Source organism: Trichogramma pretiosum, unplaced genomic scaffold (genome assembly GCF_000599845.2).
Source record: "Trichogramma pretiosum strain Unisexual culture from Peru unplaced genomic scaffold, Tpre_2.0 scaffold2, whole genome shotgun sequence".
Taxonomy (NCBI): domain Eukaryota; kingdom Metazoa; phylum Arthropoda; class Insecta; order Hymenoptera; family Trichogrammatidae; genus Trichogramma; species Trichogramma pretiosum.
The window spans coordinates 2,034,439-2,055,709 of NW_019641687.1; the positions used below are offsets into that span (position 1 = coordinate 2,034,439).

The following is a 21,271-nucleotide window of genomic DNA, read 5'->3' on the forward strand; positions in this document are numbered from 1 at the left end:
TTTTGGTCGGAACAAGATGGAGGAAATTCTCGAGGATCAGCTGGCATTAGCGGAAATTCTCAGCAACTTCAGAACGGTGATGCTGAAAGCACCAAGAGAGAAAAGAACTACAAGTTGGTTCAAAACGCAATTAGAACAACTCGAGAGTCTATGGAGTGATTTCCTTCAAGCCCACAAGAAGCTGATCCGCTGGTCAAAAAAGGACAAGGAGCAGCGTCCCTATTTCCAAGATGACATGTTTGCTGCGGGCCAGAACCAGTATATCGCGGTAAAAACGGAAATTTTGGATGTTCTGAGCCCCGGCCGGAGACAGACCTCAATTCAAGCGGATTCACAGTATGCTGGAGTCAGCTTTGAGACTCCGCAATACAAGACACCACTACCGTCGATGCAGCTTCCGCAGTTTTCGGGCAATCAGTTGGAATGGGAGACTTTCAAGGGAATGTTTCTGGCACTCGTACACGACGTACCTACGTTCCCGCCGATTTTAAAATTACAATATTTGATTCGATCATTGACGGGAGAAGCAGCTAATAGGCTCAAGAACGTACAGATTGTCGGAGAAAATTATGAGAGTTCATGGCAGGCCATTCAAGCCAGGTACGACAATAAAAAAGTTTTGCTATCTACGCACATGTCGCATATCGTCAACTGCCCACCCATGCAAAGAAAATCAGTAGAAGAGGTGCGTAGACTGGTGGATCTAGTGCGCGAGTCCAAGCAGGCGCTCGATAACTTGAATGTAGAGCCGGCTCGTATGTCGGAATTGTGGCTGATTCACCACACCATTCATAAATTGGATCAATCAACGCGTCTGGATTGGGAACGACACGCCGACGAACTCACGAGCTTCCCGTCCTACGATGAGCTCATAAGCTTCCTCGAGCGTTACATACGAGTGCTGGACGCAGCTAGCACAACATCGGCAGGGCCGCAGCCATCTACATCGACTGAAAATTCGGCGGTTAAATCGGCAAAAAGCGCGCCAAGTAAATATAAACAAGTATCAGCCCATGCGACCAGTACGCAAGTAGCTCGAAAGCCAACCGCTCGCACATGCGCGCTATGTCGAGGCACGCACGCATTGTACTCGTGCCAGAAGTTCCTCTCTCTGCCTCAGTCGCAGAGGTATGAGGTGTGCAGGAGGGAGAAATTGTGTTTGAACTGCCTTTCGGGATCCCACTTCGCGCGAGACTGCCAATCAGAGAAGCGATGTTTAGTGTGTCAAGCAAAACATCACACCAAGCTTCATGCAGATACTCGGACACAGCAGGAATCTACTGATACATCAAATGAGCGAGCTGGCACTGGAGCTCCGATCGACGGAAATGAGGACCCACCAGCATCGGTTTACTTCGCGGGACAGGACATGCAATGAAAGCATTGTGCGTTAAAATGGATAAAGTATCTGTGAATATCAAGGTAATGGGCGGGTCTCACGCGTCAACAGCACGGAAAGAAGCATAAAGTCCAAGATGATGCCCGAGTTTACTACATCCGTAGTTGCCTTGGTTATGAGCGAGCTTACTGGATTGATGCCGAGGATTCAGCTGCAGAACACTCGATGGTCACACCTGAAAGGAGTGCAGTTGGCGGACCCGGCTTTTCACAGACCCGATCGCGTGGACTGTGTGATTGGGGCTGACATGTACACGAGCATCTTACTCGACGGATTGAAGAAGGGACCCGAGGGCACTCCGGTAGCGCAGCGAACGGTTTTTGGCTGGATATTGACGGGTGAGGGCGGTGATGAATCGACGAGCCGGCCCCAGGAGGTGACAGTTTTCCACACCATTGCTGAGCCAACGCTGAATCAACTGCTGGAAAAATTTTGGCAAATCGAGGATATAGCCCAAACAAAGCATTGGACGACGAAGAAACAGTTTTGTGAAGACTACTTCGTCAAGACTACGTCAAGAAACTCGGAGGGCAGGTTCGTAGTCCGGTTGCCGTTTGCGGCCAAGACTAGATTTGAAGGCTCGAGAGATATAGCCCTGTCGTGTCTCTTTCGAATGGAGAGACGAATTATGAAAGTCCCCGACTATCCTTGTCTTATAATAATTTTATGAGAGAGTATTTGCAGTTGAAACACATGGAGCTCGTGCCGCCGACTCAGATCTCGGCTCCGAGCTTTTATCTGCCGCACCATGGAGTGTTTAAATCGGAGAATTCGGACAAGATCAGAGTCGTTTTCAATGCTTCGCAGAAGGCTGCGAACCGAGTATCGCTCAACGAGACTTTGTTGACCGGCCCAAAACTGCAAAAGGACGTCACGTCAGTGATTTCCCGGTGGCGTCTCTTCAGATTTGTCTTCGTCACGGACATCGTCAAGATGTTTCGACAAATATTGGTGCACCCAGACGATACCGATTACTAGCGCATACTTTGGCGCTCAACAAAAACACAGCCGGTACAGGATTATAGAGCGCTTACAGTAACATACGGCACCGCCCCGGCTCCGTTTTTGGCTCTCAGAGTCCTTCAGCAACTTGCAGCGGATGAGCGTGAACGATACCCAGAGGGAGCTCGTTTATTGGATCACCGGGTGTACGTCGATGACTTGTTCGGTGGAGGAGATGCGATTGATGAAACAATCGATCGCCGAAATCAACTTATAAAAATGATGATGACCGCTGGTATGGAGCTTGGCAAGTGGTCGGCCAACGAGGCTGTGCTGCTGCGTGATATTGCTGCAGACAATGGCGAAAAAGTTTCTGCCGAATTGGAGGACGTGGTGTCGACGCTGGGCCTGAAGTGGTGCCCACGGAGCGACGAATTTTTGTTTGTATCCTCGCTAGCTCCGATGCCACAAGTGATCACCAAGAGGAACATACTCTCCGACGTGGCAAAGCTTTTTGACCCATTAGGATGGCTGGCTCCGGTGATAATCACAGCAAAAATATTACTTCAGGATCTCTGGATTGAAAAACTTGATTGGGACACCCCTCTCGAGGGTGAGATTTCCCTCAGGTGGCAGCGATTTCGTGAGTCGCTGAAGGATGTTTCGAAGATTAGAATTCCACGATGGTTCGGCGGGCCTGAAGTTGGTACTTGGACACTGCATGGTTTCTCGGATGCCTCAAAGCGAGCCTACGCTGCGGCGGTCTATATGGTGATCCCAGGAAAAAAGGCGACATTAATTATGGCAAAAACAAAGGTCGCTCCAGTAAAGCTGGAGACTCTGCCTCGGTTGGAGCTGTGTGGGGCTGCCCTTTTGGTCAAGTTGACTAAACAGGTCTTGGAAAACATGGATACGCAACCGGAACAGATTCATTTTTGGTGCGATTCTAAAGTTGTACTGGATTGGCTGAACAGTCACCCATCGCGTTGGCAAACATTCGTAGCGAACAGAGTCAGCGAGATAAATTCAGCTTTCCCAGAGGCAGTTTGGCATCATGTCGTGTCGGAGGATAATGCGGCAGATTGTGCTACTGGGGGACTCACGCCTGCTCAGGCGTCTACATTTGAGTTGTGGTGGACGGGACCGGCTTGGCCTGGCTCGGCGAGCTCCAATTGGCCTGCTTCAACAGATCAAGCTTTGAAGAAGAAGGAAGTAGACGCATATGTGGCTCAAGAAATAAGAGAGAAGGTAATCAAGAAGGAAGACACCATGCTTGCAAGATTGACGAAGTATTCAAGTTTTCTAAAATTGACCCGCGTTTTGGGGTACTGCGGTCGCTGGCTCAGCAGGACTAGAGCGCGACGAAGCAATTCTGCGTCACAGATGAGACCGTTTCTCACTCTCTCGGAGCTCAGGTGGGCTAAGATCGCCTGCTACAAAGTTATACAACGAGAATATTACTCGACAGAGATAAGCCTCATGAAACAGGGAAAAGCGCTGCCAAAGAGAAGCAACTTGCGCAGCTTGACACCGTTCATCGACCGTGAGGGCATTATTCGTCTTGGTGGTAGACTTCAGAATTCGCCGCTCTCGTTCGGCGAGCGACACCCGGTAATTTTGCCGGGAAGCTGTGAGATTGTTCGGAAGTTGATCAGCGGTATTCATAAGTTGACTCTTCATGGGGGCGTGCAGTTGATGCTCTCGCAGTTGCACCGTGAGTACTGGATCACTGGCGCAAGGAGGATCGTCGTCGGACTATATCGCGACTGCGTGAAATGTGCACGATACCGAGCTCAAACAGGAAGGCAGCAGATGGCTCCACTGCCTGCAGAACGCCTCATTCCACAGCGGCCCTTTGCAAGCACTGGATTGGATTATGCCGGACCAGTGTCCGTGCTTTTCTCGCGTGGTCGCGGAGCGAAGAGTACAAAGGGCTACGTGGCGATTTTTGTATGTCTCGTTGTGAAGGCAGTACATATTGAAATTGTATCGGATCTTACCACGGATGCTTTCTTGGCAGCTTACGCGAGAATTGTAGCTCGCCGAGGAGTGTGCACGAGAATTTACTCGGACAATGCTACGACTTTTAAGAAGGCCTCGACTGAGCTTGCACGCATGTTCACGGAGGCTTCGGACTTCTATTCGACGGTCACGGAACGACTTGCGTCTCGGGGCACGGAGTGGACTTTCATACCCCCGCGAGCTCCGCACTTCGGTGGATTATGGGAGGCAGCTGTCAAAAGCTTTAAGTATCACTTCAAAAGGATTATTGGCGATACACCGATGACATTCGAAGAGTTATCTACACTGGCTGCCCAAATCGAAGCGTGTCTGAATTCTCGCCCTCTCTGCAGACAAAGCGATTGTCCCGATGACCTAGTGGCATTGACACCTGGGCACTTTTTGGTTGGCTCTGCGTATCTTATTCAATTGGAAAAATGTGAGGAAGATCAAAGAAGGAGCTTGAACGAACGTTGGAAATTGATTGTGCAGCTTCGTAATTCGTTTTGGGTGCGTTGGAGGAAGGAGGTTTTGAACCAGTTGCAGCAGCGTAACAAGTGGTACGACCAGCACGAAAATTTCAAGATTGGTGACATGGTATTGGTAAAGGATGAGCTTTCACCTCCCGCGCGGTGGCCGCTTGGATTGGTCACTGAGGTGCACCCTGGTAAAGATGGACTTGTGCGTCTAGTCACGATCAAGACCGCTTCGTCTCAGCTTACGCGACCGATCGTTAAGGCGAAAGATCGTTTACGATTAATATTAATTAAAAAGCACTGAAAATCTGTAGGATATACTATCCGGGCGTGAAAGGAACTGTAACTATTAAAAAAATTGAAAAAACCCTCAATCTATCCAGGCGTGAAAGGAACTGTAACTATTAAAAAAATTGAAAAAACCCTCAATTTTCGCCTAAAAATATTGCGATTTGGCCGAAAACGGTCAATGCGCATGCGCAGAGGCCTTATAAACCGAAAACAGAATATTTTGAATTTGGAAAATTGTGTTATTTCGCGATAACTTTGTCAATTCTTGTCCGATCTTAATGAAATTTTCACTGATTACGTATCAAAGCACTAGAAATATGTAGGATATACTATCCAGGCGTGAAAGGAACTGTAACTATTAAAAAAATTGAAAAAACCCTCAATTTCCGCCTAAAAATATTGCGATTTGGCCGAAAACTGTCAATCAATTTTTTTTTCGATTTTTTTTCATTTATAAATGAATGAATTTTTTTTTTTACGGTAGAATCGAAGCAGAGCAGTCAAACTTTCATTTAAGACCAAAAAATAGAAATTCACTGAATATTTTTAAAATTAACGACGAGTTTTTATTTTTTCGGCCTTTTGGCTAACGTAGAAATGTAGTGCAGCGGTTTTTTTTCTGAGTAATCAAAATAAAAATTCAAAATGATAATGATTAAATTAAATTTGAAATGATTACTTTTTCATAAGTAGGTGCATTTACAAGAAAATTCGAAAAAATTTTTTTTCGAAAATTAAAAAAAAAAAAAAATTTTTTCGCGTGATCAAAATAAAAATTATACGGGCTACATTCTTAAGACATTCGACAATAAATACAATTTAATTCAACACGATTCACCGTCCTGTTTTCTACATAATGCTCTGCACACGGTACACACATACACACACACATACATACAGACAAGTGTTGGGAATTCGATCTAGTTTACAAAAATGTAAACGAAATTGTCGCACGAGGTCTTGATCAAAAACTCATATTCGAACCCATCACATAGCTTCCTCTATGGAGGAAGCAATATATCAATACATCGAAAAAAAACATACTCACACACACACACACGCAAACATTTGTTGGTAATTCAATGTAGTTTCCAAATATGTAAACCAAATTGTCCGACGACTTCTGGTTCCAAATCTCATTTTCAAGCCTATCACATAAGTCCCTCTATGAGAAAGCAAAACGTAAAAAAATGCGTCTCACTTGATAACAAAAAAAAACTATTGATTTTATCGTCACAACTATCTGCACGTGCATCGCTGAGATTGTTCTTTTCGGGCTGTAACATGGGCAGATTGTTGTCTTATCCGATTTCTTGTGTTTTTTAAAGTTATTGTAGCATACGACACTGGGAGACAAAAACAAAAAAACAATCTTTTATAGTATAAGGCCAATTAATAAGTATGTGCAAAAAAGTTTCCTCGATCTCTGTCGATTTATTATTTTATAAAAACCTCTCCGAAATTTTTTTTCAATTCGGATGTGTAAGCTTTCTTTAAAGTTCACAAGTGGAAATAAGATATATTTCTTTTTTAAGAGGAAATTATTTTCTAATCTATCGGCAGCGGAATACTGATATTTGAACGTGCTCGTTAAATTATCCTTTACAATTTAACCAGAATTTCACATTTTTTTAGGAGCAGTTGAAAGTTTATACTTTATAGTACTTTTATCTCGTTATTCTTTAATATTCATAGGACTATTTTCGGAAAGAAACTGCGTAATAAAATTTTTTACACTTTCAACTCTTAACTTACCCTCTAATCAAACATGAAGAGACGTCAGCAACGTTTATATCTATGTAATTTAAAAAAATAAATGAATAATAAAAACTAAAATATCATAACTGCAGAAAAATCCACTTACAGAAGCGGAAAGAAATATTTTCGTGACATTTTTGAAAATTAATTGTACCTTCTGTGGCTACGAATGCAGCAAATAAAAAGCTTATACATGCAGTATCTGACACGTCCATTCTGCACCTATATAAAACAATAAATCTTTTTCATCACATATCTGTCATAACTAGCAACAAAAAGTAGCTAAATAAGCTTCTCAAGTGATTTGTTTTCTTCATTGCATAACGTCAAGTCAAAAATACATATATTTCAAATTTTTAACTTGTATTTACCGGTAAATTTATGAAAATTGTGTGAGTAGCTCTGCTGCGTCAAAACAATACGTAATATAAGAAAACGTCACTTTTGTCATCAAAAACTTTTTTGTTTCATACTATTGGAAAATCAATTAGTTGGAAATTTTCGTTAACTCTGCGAAAAATTTTGAAAGATATTCACATTCCTGTAAGACGTTTTGTGTGCGATACAAAACTTTGCTATTCACCGACTCAAGATTTAAAATGATTGTAAGATTTCAATTTTAATAACTTTTAAAAAACGACAAGTTCTGTTATATTTCTTTTTTTTATGATATATTGAGTGATATACGAATGATATATTTCTCAAAATGAAGAATTCCCTCTTTTCATAATCAAATTCTGAAACTCGTAAACAAAATGTGTCTAATTAGTGGGACAAAAATATGAGTGAAGCTATTATTGTAAATATGTAGGTCATCACTAGTGAATACTTTTGTTGAACATAAAATGAAATTATTACCTAAAATATTACCCCAACAATTTCTTTCAGAACGACAATTAAGAAAGTTTAATTTCCAAAAATATTTATGTGATGCCTTTAAGATTTTAATTAAAAAGTTTGAGGTAACCTTGAAAATAGAAGAAGAATTTAATCTTTCAGTGTATATCTACAGTAGCTGATGACATGACTATAATATTTTAACCTTCTCACGATTTTTTTTATTAAATGCTGTATAGAAAGTGATGATGTTAGTGTGGTATGAAAAAGATAGTTCAAGGAGTTTTGAAAAATGGCATTTTCGCTTTAATTATTAATATTTTTTTTAAATTATTCAAAAATTGGGTCGATAGTTTTAATTTAAACAAAATTGAAATAAAATAATTTATATTCTAGATTTATTGTTTAAGAAATACCGTAATCGATCAAGGTAAAAATAAAAATTTTCTTACACGTTTTCTATAATTTCTACAAAATATTTTTTTCGCATTTTTCATACGAGTATGTTTATAAAAGAACAAAACAAAGTCATTCACGAACCTTTATAGAAACATTTCTTTCAAATAATTAAGAAAACGAGTGTATAAATATTCGTTTTGAGCCTGGCATTAGCATAACCATAAGCAATGAACAAAAGTTTCATTGATACGAAATTGGCACTTACAATGATTAGATTGCAAAGAAAAATATTGCATACAGGTTTTTTGTACGTACTACAAAGTATATGATTACGTATAAACTAACAATTGTGCGAATATTGTGCGTTATTCAGATTAAAATTGAAAAATTCAAAAATGTATATCACAGTTCTACAAAAACTTATTCGAGTAAGGCTTTCAGTTTCTTTCGTAAAATTTTTCCTGATGGATTCTTCGGTAGACTGTCTACGAATTGCACTCCTCCTATGAAATAAGATATTTTTACAATAACTTAAATCGTTTCAATTATTTAATGGCTATTTATTCACTTACCTCGAAGCTCTTTGAATTCCGAAACTTTGCCTTTCACAAAATCCTGTATTTCCTCTGTTTTCGTTGCACCCTTTTCTTTCAGAACTACGAAAGCCATGGGTACTTCTCCGCTTCTATCGTCAGGTATTCCCACGACACCTGCTTCTTCAACGTTGGGATGTGTTCTTATCAAAGCTTCGAGTTCCGCTGGTGCCACCTAATGATTGAGCACGATTTACAGGTAAAGGAAATTTGAAAACGTGAACGAGCAGCGAAGTAGAATGCTCACCTGGAAACCTTTGACTTTTATGAGCTCTTTCAATCGGTCGGTAATGAAGAAATCCGAATCTTCGTCGAAGTAGGCAATATCACCGGTCAGTAACCATCCGTCCTGCAGAGTCTCTTCCGTTGCCTTCTGATTGTTCAAATAGCCCTTCATCACGTGCGGGCCACGAATCCATAATTCACCAGTTTGCCTCGGCGTAGTAACATCTTTCTTCGTAATAGGGTCGACCAACCTGGCTTGGCAACCGCAAATGGGTCGCCCTATGCTCGAGTACTTTGTGCCGGTTTTCTCGTACAGCGACACAGGCGACGACTCTGTCATCCCGTAGCCTGTGGAAAGTTTGCCATTTAAATTGACAATCGAAATTTATACTTCAATCGTCAGTTTTCTTTTGTTTTCATTGTTTCGTCTCTTACCCTGTCGAAATTTGAGCTTGTCGCGAGCGATGGAGAATTTCTCGTAAAATCTTTCCACGTCGGTGTCGGACAGAGGCGCAGCCCCACTAGTAATGTACGTGACGTGATCGAGGAAATGTTTCTTGACCAACTTGGAGGAGGTCAAAAACAAAACGATCGGCGGGACCAGCATCAATTCCGTCACTGGATTACGCTCCAATACCCTGACATACGATTCGGGCGTGAACTTTGGTAAAGTAATCAACTTGCCACCGGTTGTCATCTTCGAGAGCATGACGGTAACCATGCCATAAATATGATACATAGGCAATATCACAGGGATTATTTGTTGAAATACTCCTGCAAATATTTCATCGTAGTAAGGATGCGACAATTTAGTATTCAATGCGATTGATTATTAATACCATTGGATGGTACAAGAACATCGTCCTTCAGAGTGTCCGCCATCATTTTTAAATTTGCCACAATATTGCGATGCGACAGCATTACTCCTTTCGGCAGGCCAGTCGTGCCGCTGGAGTACGGTAAAACTGCCACGTTATCGAATGCAAAGTCTCTCGAGCTCGGGACAGAAAGCGTTTTTCCTTTTGTAATGAGATCCTGGAAAAAAAATGCATCATACCAAGTGAATTTTTTACTCAATAAAAATGGTGAATGTTTAAAAAAACGTCGGCTATTTTCGTACCTCGAATGGAATGGCATCGCTGGGCATCGAATTTACCTGATCGTCGACCACGATCAATTTAGCCCCGGGCATGCTCTGCTTCATTGCGCTTTTTACTGTCTCGGCTATTTCTGTCGACGTGATAACGGCTTTTGCGCCCGACGATATCAACTGCTTGGATATTTCATCTAAGCAAACATTTTAATTTCATAATGAAAATCACGCGCAGGTAGCTTTTTTTTTTGTTAATCCAGGAAATTATGAAAATAGACTCTGACCAACTGTGTAAATTGGATTGACCGTGGTGATGACGATTCCGGCCTCGAGACAGCCCAGAAAAGCGATGGGACTCTCTGGCAGATTTGGCAAGATAATGGCCAAGACGTCGCCCGGCTTCAAGCCCATGTCCAAGAGACTCCGCGCTATGTAGCTCGAGTAGTCTCTCGCTTGCGCGTACGTATATTTCCTTCCCGTTACGCCACACTCCTAGGGACATTTCATAAGAGATGCAAATTCATTATTCCCGTCTCTCGTCTATTTTTACAATTCTCGGTATCGTCGCAAATTCAGTAAACGCCGAAAATGTATGGACGTATGTACGAGGAGCGATTGACATTTTAAAAAGCACTAAATAAAGCTTACCGTGGCTATCATGTGAGAGTAGCTCTGCAACGTTTCCCAAACGTATTCGTGAATGGGCATCTCCGGATAAGACAACTGGCCGAAGGGTGAATCGATTATGTGTTCACCCTTTTTCGGTGCCGGGAAGTAATGTTGAATAGTATTGATCGACGCGTGTCGACTCTGCTGCTTCAATAATTGATCTTGCAGCTTGGCTCCGAATTTCAGAATCCGGCGAATTAGCGTTGAGGTCATTTTCTCTGCAATTAGTTTGCTAAATGGTATGTGTTTACGCCAAAATAACGAAGCGTAATACGAGCAAAGCGCGAAATATATCTATGTTATACGTTCATCAAAGTTTTTGGAATTTATCGACTCGCGAGCTCGGCAAAGGCTTCTCCATATGAGGATAAAAATACCTCCGCTCAATTGTATGATGCTATGAACTCTCGCGAGACTCCAAATGAATTTAATGCTATTCTACCGTATTGCATGTGAATTTAATAATATCATTCGCAGCATTATCGTATCGGTTAATTAGAGTCCAAAGAGGTCATTTATCGAAGTGTCGTTCGTAACGTTTACTCGCGATAAGTGATGCTCACTTGAGTATATTTTCAAATTTTACAGTCTGAAACTTTCAAGGAATTGATTATAGAAAATTCATTAATATGTATTTATTGATTGTAATGATATGAAAATAAATTGGATAGTTTTATATAACTTTAAAATTTTGTCGTTTTTATTTTTGTTTTTTACATTTATATTAATATTTTCTATTGTACATCTCTTATAATTAATGCTACAAATGGCAATCGCGAAAAATAATTTGCATTCGATAAAAGGTAGTGTTCACTTTTACTATGTAATATGTATATTTGTTTTACACGCTTGTTACAGGCAATAGTTATTTCTTATTAGTTGCACCACGCTGGGTCAGGCCTTCAAATCTCTTGAAAGTGTAATTAATGAAGACCCAATCTTTGTATATTGTTTCTCCATCCTGTGGTGTAGGAGGTGCTGTTATTTCTAATTTGACATCTGGGAAATCATCGAAATTAGATGTATCGTCTATTGATTTTACGTCAACTGGAATTGCAGCTGGTCTTTCTCTAATATATGTCCAGTCGACACCTCTGAAGAACGGTGCCAATTTAATTTCTTCTATGCCACGCTGTGATCCTAATCTTCTGTCAGCTTCACAGCAAAATTTAATTATTGTATCTTTAGCTTCTTCACTTATTGGTACTTCTGGAGGAAATATCAAAGTCTCCCTCCAGTTCATAACTTTTTTATAAGTTTCTTGAGGATTTTCACTACAAAATGGTGGATAGCCAATCAGCATTTCATACATGATCACACCCAGAGACCAGCAATCGCAAGCTGGCCCATATCCTGCTTGAAGAAACACTTCTGGTGCTATATAATCTGGGGTACCTACTGTACTATATGCTAATGCTCTCCTGTTTTTCTTCCAACTTTCAGCTCGCCTTTTACTATCTATTGCACCACCACTTCCAACGCTGCAAGAAGCCATAAAATCTGAAGGTTTAGCTTGACTCAAATCTCTATAAAAGTCAGTTCGATGAGATTTTTTCAAACCAGTACACAATCCAAAATCTGACAATTTAATGTGACCACGAGCATCCAGTAAGAGATTATCTGGCTTGATATCTCTATGTATAAAACCAAGCTTATGTATAGAGTCAATAGCTAAGGCTGTTTCGGCTATATAAAATTGAGTACATTCTTCTGACAAGGTGTCTTTCTTCATTAGAAGGGTCATCATATCACCTCCAGGTAAGAATTCCATGATTAAGTATAAATTAATTGGATCTTGGAAACTGTAGTACATTTTAACTACCCACTGGTGATCTGCTTCTACCAAAATATCTCGCTCAGCTCTTACATGAGCCACCTGTTCCTTTTCAAGCATGTCAGCTTTGCGTAGGATCTTCATGGCGTAAACATGTCCAGTGTCTTTTTTTTGAACTAAACGAACTTCACCAAAAGCACCCCTACCGATAACTTTAAGAGGTTCAAAATCTTCGACACCAAGCCTGGAACGTTTAAGTCGCAAGAACTCTGTCTCCTTTTGTGCATGCTGCAAGCGTTTTTCCTGTCGCTGTTGCTCTGTCAAAGCTTCATCTTTCAGAGACTCTTCAAGCTTTGCTAATCTTTGCTTACGCTCTATATGCTGATGTATGAGATTACTGTAGTAATTTTCCAGTGTCACTTTTGCCTTTGTAGCCTTGTCTAGCGTGTGGCCACGAAATCTTATGCTATTCTCTGGGGCAGACATGTCGAGTATACCATCAAAATTTGAATTAACACAGTTGTTGGCGTTGTTACTTTGCACAGGAGAGTGATGTTGTTGCTGCTGCTGTGGCTGTTGAAACTGCTGCTGTTGTGGCTCATTGTCCAATACATCAGACACATGTGTGTGTAATTGATGTCTCGCCTCGAGATTAGTCACGTCTTCGCTCATTGTAAACACAAATTATTATTGTTATTGTTTTAGCTGTCGCCCGCTTGCGCAGGTTCTCTCAAGCTAGAGTAGGATTTTTTCAACAATCAACGTAGCTCACAGTATAAATACTCAAATCGACGAGTACACTTACGACTAAGTCGTAGAACTGGATTTAGCTGAATTACGACAGAGCCGAGCGAAAGTTTCGCGATAAAGTGTATAATATTATTATAAGTAGTAGAGAGAGAGAGAGAGAGAGAAAGAGAGACAGAGAGAGACTCAAGTCAGATTCAGTGGCATTCCTGCTGAAGTGCCGAGTGGTGCGTTGGCGATGATGATGATACGCATAAAAATCATAAACGAACGTAATTAATGTTTAGCCGATGGCGATGTCTCACGACGGAGACGACGAGGATGATGAGCGAATCGCGTAGCTAGTCCAGGACGAGCTACCTTTTGTCTCGCTTCTTACGTCGTCGTAGCTGCGATCCAGCAGTAGCAGCATAATACAACGTCGTACAGACGGATTTTCCCGCATGCCATTTGATGTGCAAAGGCAAGCAGCAGCAAAACACTTTGGCAGTCACAGTTCGCGTACTTGGCGTCGACGCACGATTTGTCAAATGGTGGCTGATTATTCGATATATAACACACTTAAATATTGCTTTTATGTTGTTTTATCAGTCGCGCAGCGCATATAGGCTCTCTCCGGACTATGTGCAATAAAGAGAGAAAGAGCGAGGCAGTCTGCGAAAAGTAGCAGTACTCCCCTCTTCTTGGAGCGGAGACGTAACGTTACACTGCTGCTGCTGCTGCTGTACAGAAGAGCGAGGCAGTGCCGTGCGACTACGACGACGACGACTTGTACACGAGAGCTTTTGTCTGTGTGCAGTGCTGATATTCGCGCACGTACAGCAACTTACACATGCACACATTGGCACTACACAGCGAGGCAGAGCAGTATAAGCGAGCACAGTGCATAGTCCAGCGACCTAACCTCGCTGAAATTCTCTACTCCGTGCGCGAATGTCGCGTAGGTGTGTGTATACACACACTGCCGTCACGCAGCGCGTGTATATAGGTATATGCACATGTAATGTACACACAGAGGCGCTTTTTATGCTAAATACCACTGTATCGTGTAATCGCGGCCTGCCTGTTATAACAGCAAGCGCAGCAGCATGTAAGCTCGGGCCGAGCGAGAGAGATGGAGGAAGCTTAGAGTCTTTATTGTGTGCCTACACTGTCCTCGCCGAATTCCTGCTTCGTGCTCTTTTTTATACTTAAAATAATACTGCGATATACATGTATCGAGAAATCCAATTATGCACGCTGCACTTGCAGATATATGCTCTATAGTCTCTGTCTACTTTGCGTATTACAAATTGCACTTCGTGTACTTGCGGTCGCAGATTTTCTCTTGAGCTTTTTCCAATATTCTTTTCCTTTTCAATCGGTTTTGTAATATTTACGACGTACAACAGTAAAATCGAACGCCGAGAAAAATTTAACTTTGCTCCTATACCTCCGAGACCGAGATATACCTACTGCTGTGCGGGAGGCCGCGCGGAACTGCGCGTGCATCGAACGTTTTCAACAGGTTTAATTAAAAAGTCATTACAGTATGCAAAAAGTCGCTCAGACCGCGTCGATTATATCCGCACTACAGAGGATGAATTACGTGCGCTCGAGTTATTTTTAATAACTTGATAAGATTTTTCGAAAAAAAAAAACATACCGCGTTCACTACTATTTGTCATTGAGATTTTTTTTTGCTTTGTCACGTGTATAAAGTTGAAACTTTTTGCGAGGCAGCAGTTAAAAAAGAGAGAGAGAGAAACGATGATGTGAATTTATAGCGCTTTTGATACGGCAGCTAGTTTATTAAGCACGAGACTTCGAAAAATAAAAAACCTCGCAACAGCATGACCGAGCGTAATTTCGACGCTCTTTGTCGTACGTTGCGGATCGTACTGGATTTATTTTCATCGGGTAAATAAAAATGATCGAATCATCGTTATCGTACAAATTAAGTAATAAGAAAAAAAACAAGTAAAGGTTCCTCCATGGGTCTGCATAAATGGGCGATATTATTTTAGCGCGCAACTGCAGAAAGTACATAATGCCCGAGAAAGAATGCAAAAAAAAAAGAGGAGCGAATCGAGCGATGGACTCGCACTCGTGATTGGAACGCGATAGCAGCGAATCGAGACACTCGTTATATACTGTATGCACGATAATGAAAAGGAGACGAAAAAAAAAACAAACAGTCGAACAAACGTTATACATCGCACTTTGCTCGTTATATTGTACTCGATTACCGTAAACGATAATATTATGCACTCGGCTCGATATTAATTTAGGCATGAAAATAAACAATTGTGATTTGTTTACGTACCCAATTGTGGCTGCTGCAATTCGCTTTTTTACGCTCGTGGCACGAGTGTAAAATACAGTAAAAATATTTGTTCGCTTATAGTTTGGATCGCCCGTTGCTCCGGCACATGTGCGGCGTTCACAGCATCAAAACAAACACACCGGTCTTATTACGACATGCGAGTTTTAAATCACCTTCTCAAACTTTGTGTTTCGAGTATAAAACGACGCTCGTAGCTCGCGGAAAACGTAACGTAGACAACTAGCGTTAAAACCCAAAAATAAAAGAAAAAAACTCGTTGTAAAAATATATTATTATGAAATTAGGCAATTTTTATTAGTACAAGCTCGCGGCTCGAGAGATCCGGCAAACGTAGTACTACACGCCAGCGCAGCAGTCGCATATATGTAATTTGTCGCTCCTCAGATGTGTGCCTGGAACATTATAAGTTGAGGCAAAAGTTGTTGGCTGCTCCGAGCTGCGGCTATATTATACACACGATGCCGCCGGTGACGTGTCGTGCACGACTTGTTTTTACCCCCACATGCAGTGTTTGTATATGTGCTGCTGCTGCTGCTACTCGACGAGCCAACTGCTGTCCCACCGTATAGCACACACACGCACACCAACTCACATCGTGTATAATATACAGCTATATCACAAACACGTTCTCTGCAACGAAGGAGATTACTGCAGGCCGAGAGTAGGGTTGATGCGCTGAAAATAATGTACTCGAAGCACCGATGCTAAAAAGAAGAAGAAAAAATAATAATAACGAGTACGAAGCGTATAAGTACGGAGCTGCGGCGCGCTCGTGGGTGCATTATCTTTGTTATGACTCGTATCTGTCAGCTCGCCAAGCAAGCCAAGAAAGGAGGCGAATTGATAAGGCGGACCCGATTGTTGCGAGTTGCGAGGGCTCGATTGCTGCGAATCGAATCCAACGTGCGAATAGCAAGCGATAAGATTCTACATTGGTGCGTTGCGCGCGCGGCGATATAAGCGACCAATCTCAAATTGGACCTTGATGATTAAATGTGGTATCTTATCAACTCGAGGCATCGTAGAGATCTGCAAGAGAAAGAGAGCAGGAGAATAATCTGCGAATTAATCCGCAGCTGCAGTCGATGATCAAGATTCTTCTTGGGATGATACTCGTACGCGTTTCAATATTGAGCTCGATTTGCAAAATTAAAGCAACGAACCGATTGCAAATGGAGAGTCAGTTTTAGAGATCTTTATAGCTTGAATGGAAGGTGAAGGTTTATCATAGAGAATAAAAGTCAAAATGAACTTATGCAGAAATATTCGCGCGGTCGGTGTTTCTGCGTATTGTATAAGCTCTGTATCGAACTTTACATTCAGTTATTCAATTTCGAATTGACTAAATTTTTTCAAATGATATTCTCGGCAAACGAGTGCTAAATTTTTATTTACGGATTAATAATGTCGTGTAATAAATATATGCCACCGATTAATTATTCATGTTCGTTTTTATTATTAATAATTATGAATCTCTTTCTTTATCATAATAAAAGCAAAAAATCGTTTTGAGATATCGGCAGTGAAGTATGTACAATCTAGCGTTATGATCACAATATAATTTTAATGAGGGGACGATATACTCGTTCTATATTTTCTTCTCTTACGTTTGATTTACGTATATATGTTTTTTGAAATGTAAAAGAGTGTCGGAAATATTTTTCGATGCGATGAAAATGGCAAATGCTCGTGAATATGGATTTTATGACATCGATGACACTCGACGCCGCCAAACGGATGAAAAATCGGCATCGGCGATTATGACCGGCTGTTGGACCGAATAGAGTTCTGCGCGTCTCATGATGATTGATCGGTAATAATTAGATGAGAAAATAACGATGAGAGAATAGTAAACAGATATAATATGCATGTAATATAATTAATATGTCATAATAATAATTATTACGCACTTTTGTTGGTTTTTTTATATCGGTGAAAAGAGCAGTAAAGGTGATGCTTGTGTTGTCATAATAACAATGATAATAATTAAGAATAATAATAGTAATAGCGATTAAAATTATGTATAATATTATTTACCTAATATTGCATTTAGAAGTAATACTAATTTTAACATAAAATCATTAAAATATATATAATGTACGTATCATGATGATAATTATGAATAATAACCGTAATGATAAATCTAATTTTTGCTGTCTAGTCATTACAATAGTTTTCTTTTTTCACACTCGTTCTCTCGGCCACAATTAATTTCCATCATAAAACATTTTTGTCATCTTTTTCTTTCTTTTCGTGTTTTTTTTTTGTTATGTCGGTACGTATTTTATATTATGTTTTTCTACACAGGTTCTCAACGCAGCAACAGAAAGTTATGCATTATTATTACTTTTTTTTTCTTCGTTTGTTCTTCGCACATTTATATCATGTCTGTATCTCGTGTTTATAATAATTAATTAATAATAATCGTAATATTTATGTATAATATTTTTCTTTACGTATAATATATATCCCAAATAAAAGCACCGAAGTTTCTTTTACACGCAGTCGCCCGTTTATCTCTCTCTCTCTCTCTCTCTCTCTCTCGCTTGCTCACTTTAACTCATTTGGGTCTCTCTTTCGCTCACGCACACACACACAGACAGCATGACCCGCACTCGCACACACGCACACGCATGTAATACATTTTTCTTATAATGCACGCGAAATGAAAGTAGTGAGGTAGAGTAATAATAAAATTAATTATGTAAGCGCATAAAAAAAGGAGAAGAAAAAAAGGAGAAGATTAATTAAAAAGTGTGTGTATGTGTGTGTCGCATATATATTTCGTATAGACATATATATAATATACAATACAGCTGGACGCGTAAATGCGCGTATGAGTGCGATGGACTGCACTGCCGATCATCGCAATATAGGCGCGTTAACGCGTCGCGCGTACAATAACGACATATATATGTGCATACCGCATATAGGCGTATCGAAGCATATATTACAATGTGGGATCGCGCGAGCACTAATAATAAATACATGTTACGCGATCTTGTTTGTATACTCGTCAATAATTCGACAGCAATTATTACAAAAACGTTCGGTAAACAAACCACCGTTAAAGAACGTCTAACGCGAGTCGTTTTTCGTTATCTTTTTATTTTAATATCTCTTTTATAATTTAACTTTTATTTATACGATTATTTTATTATAAGCCGAATATAAATCTATAACATTTTAATTAATCCATTAAATTACGTAAAAATAGTTGCTTTTTTTCCCTTCATTTTCATCGTTAGCGCAGGCACACACACGTCTCGCACATGCAATCGCCGCACTCACGCACGTATGTACTCGAGTCGCTCTCTCGTATAATATTTATAATAACGAGGGGAGGAGGATAAAACATCGTTATATAAAATTCGAAAAATTATAAAACAACAGAGTCTTGTGTTTTTGTTTGCTTGTTTGTTTGTTATTCATCGCGCTTCGCTCAGACTTTTAGGTGTTTGAGACGTTGCAGGTATTTTCAAGCGTGTGTGCAACGTATACTTTTTGAAGGGATGCCGAAATCTAGGCAATTATGAGAATGATCAAGCCCGTTTTACGAAACGCAAAAAACGAGTTTAACAATTTTCATTTTTACTCTAGCTCCGGCATCGCTTTAACTATGTGAATGATGTATAATGCGGGGGATCGTACGAGGATCCATTTAGAACAATGCGCTTTTTTTGTTTGTTTAGTGTTGTCATGAAGTTAATTACTATAATAGGTGATAAACTACACGAAAAACCTAAAATCAGGCCGATCACATTTCAAACGTTTTACCCGTTCATCCGTTTGTCTGTCTGCGTCAGTTTCAATAAATTAACTATTTTAAACCGTCTTTTCTCTACTCACAGATTTGTCTACTTTGACTAAAAACGTTATGATTTAAAATCACTTTTTTCACATTTCTTCCGATATCTTTGCTACTTTTTTTTATGTAATAATCATATTAATATATATATATATTTATATATTTATACTTTTTATATACCTTTCGCCGATTTAATCAAAGAGGTACAAAAACGTGAAATTTAGAATTTAAAGTGTGTACACGGCGTAGCGATATACACGTAAACATTTTTTAAATTTATATTCGTTATCGTAATATATGTGTATTATGTATTTATAAGTTATGCACTACCTAAACAATTTTGATGCAATTTATTAATATACGCACAGCTTGCCGTGATGTTATTTTTTTTGCAACAATTAATTCTTATTTTTTTTCACATTATTATTATATAATATATAATCCAGCATCCGTGCCTCGTATTACGTTCAACGAATGATTTTCCTATCTTGTTAATTATCTACACAGAGTTTGTCTTAATGTGTATGTTCAAGAGTCTAAGATTGCATAATTATGAACAATGGAAAAAAAATGTCGGTGATGCAGCAGACGAAATAAAACATTTCATTATATATATTTACGTCGCTTTTTTATTACTGTTAGTGTGTGATTATGTGTGTTTTATTATACATTAATTATCATTAGTTTTTTTTTCAAATTGTTTTGTTGTAACGTAAACGGTTGCAATCCACGTAAGTCTCATTGTAAAATGTACGATAATGATGAATGTGAATAAGTCTAAATTATTTCGTGCATCGATCCCCGATACGATGGTTCGCAAGAAATCCTCTCCCTAACCCTTTTTTCTGCATTTTTCCAACCCTCGTTTCAATACACAAAATCCACGAATTTTTTTCTTTTTTTTGTATATTACATCAACAATAGCTCTATTTACATATTTACCATATTTATCATCTCGCTTATTACGCGTCGTTTTCTCGCGGCTACGTACATCGAACCGATGAACATTGAAAACTCCAAGGCCCCGTTTATTTATTTTTTTTTTTTGTGTCTTTTAAAAATTTTGCAGTCACGGATAAAAATAAAATTTTTCCGCTTTTTTCATCTTTTATAAAATTCTATTTACTTACAGTGCAACGAAAGCGACATTATTCCCATCGTTAATTTTTTCTCTTATTTTTTGTCAATAAAAAAGTTCGCTTTTGCTTTCGTCTGCACTGAGGAAAAGTTCGAGTTCCATGCGAACCACCGTGCTGAGGAGATATATCGTATGAACAATATCAACGTTTGCTTGTGTTATCATTTTTTTGTTGTTGTCTTTCATTACGATTACTAAAGTCTTAGAAGCTAAAAAAACTTGGTCGCGCAAACGTGCGTATGGTGGTAAATATACATTATATATCGCTTGTAGAATATTTATTTATAATTTTTGTCTCAAACCCGCTCTATGAGTGTGTGTTTATGCCTTTTAATCTTTATTATTAATATACCCTTGGTAGTCAGTACGATATTGCGCGAGTCGCCGTACGAAAAGTTAATTATTATTTTTTTTCTGTTTTTTTTTTTGCCCAGCGACAAGCTCCATAATGTAATTATATATTATAACGGATACTCTTGAACCCAGACACGAAGGATCGTGTGAGCATTGATGATAGTTACAGGAGAACATGGTGAATGCCAAAAATGTCTAATTTAAGAGGAAGTGAATTTTTGAACTATCAAGATTCTTTAGATTTAACGCCCAGTAATTCAGAACATAATCTTCTGTAAAGTCTTGGTAATCTTATCAATCGCTTAAAAACGTAGAAATTATAAAGCGAAGAGTCAAAACAAAATTGTCTATCATTCAATGGATTCGCAAGTTTATGCGTGACAATATTTGTACAAAGTTTCAGAAGTATTAATGCTGATTTATAAAAGAGGAATTGTCGGT

The 21,271-nt window shown here is 39.6% G+C and overlaps 5 protein-coding genes across 7 annotated transcripts; 3 read left to right on the plus strand and 2 right to left on the minus strand.

The window, feature by feature from the left end:
* The first annotated feature begins 16 nt into the window (after positions 1 to 16).
* On the plus strand, positions 17 to 1,378 carry LOC111694212. Its single transcript, XM_023461513.1, has one exon. It carries the CDS (start codon positions 17 to 19, stop codon positions 1,376 to 1,378), a length of 1,362 nt encoding a protein of 453 aa, XP_023317281.1.
* A 97-nt stretch (positions 1,379 to 1,475) lies between these two features.
* Positions 1,476 to 2,069, plus strand: LOC111694213. Its single transcript, XM_023461514.1, has one exon. It carries the CDS (start codon positions 1,476 to 1,478, stop codon positions 2,067 to 2,069), a length of 594 nt encoding a protein of 197 aa, XP_023317282.1.
* Positions 2,070 to 2,092: 23 nt separating this feature from the next.
* LOC111694214 lies at positions 2,093 to 5,122 on the plus strand. Its single transcript, XM_023461515.1, has 2 exons — positions 2,093 to 2,350; positions 2,408 to 5,122. Exons 1-2 carry the CDS (start codon positions 2,093 to 2,095, stop codon positions 5,120 to 5,122), a joined length of 2,973 nt encoding a protein of 990 aa, XP_023317283.1.
* A 2,958-nt stretch (positions 5,123 to 8,080) lies between these two features.
* Positions 8,081 to 16,940, minus strand: LOC106659056 (4-coumarate--CoA ligase 2). 3 transcript variants are annotated; one of them, XM_023461469.1, is made up of 10 exons: positions 15,832 to 16,940; positions 15,510 to 15,749; positions 10,663 to 10,901; positions 10,299 to 10,506; positions 10,042 to 10,208; positions 9,761 to 9,956; positions 9,357 to 9,695; positions 8,944 to 9,269; positions 8,676 to 8,871; positions 8,081 to 8,606 (listed from the first exon to the last, which is right to left on the minus strand). In XM_023461469.1, the coding sequence occupies exons 3-10, from the start codon at positions 10,894 to 10,896 to the stop codon at positions 8,524 to 8,526; spliced, it is 1,749 nt and encodes a 582-aa protein (XP_023317237.1). In that variant the 5' UTR covers positions 10,897 to 10,901; positions 15,510 to 15,749; positions 15,832 to 16,940; the 3' UTR covers positions 8,081 to 8,523. The 3 variants fall into 3 exon arrangements, with proteins under 3 accessions (XP_023317237.1, XP_014236837.1, XP_014236838.1); XM_014381351.2 differs by having other exon boundaries at positions 15,510 to 16,940; XM_014381352.2 differs by having other exon boundaries at positions 10,663 to 10,915; positions 15,510 to 16,940.
* LOC106659057 (serine/threonine-protein kinase tricorner) lies at positions 11,345 to 14,085 on the minus strand. Its single transcript, XM_014381353.2, has one exon. It carries the CDS (start codon positions 13,127 to 13,129, stop codon positions 11,549 to 11,551), a length of 1,581 nt encoding a protein of 526 aa, XP_014236839.1. The 5' UTR covers positions 13,130 to 14,085; the 3' UTR covers positions 11,345 to 11,548.
* Positions 16,941 to 21,271: the final 4,331 nt, after the last annotated feature.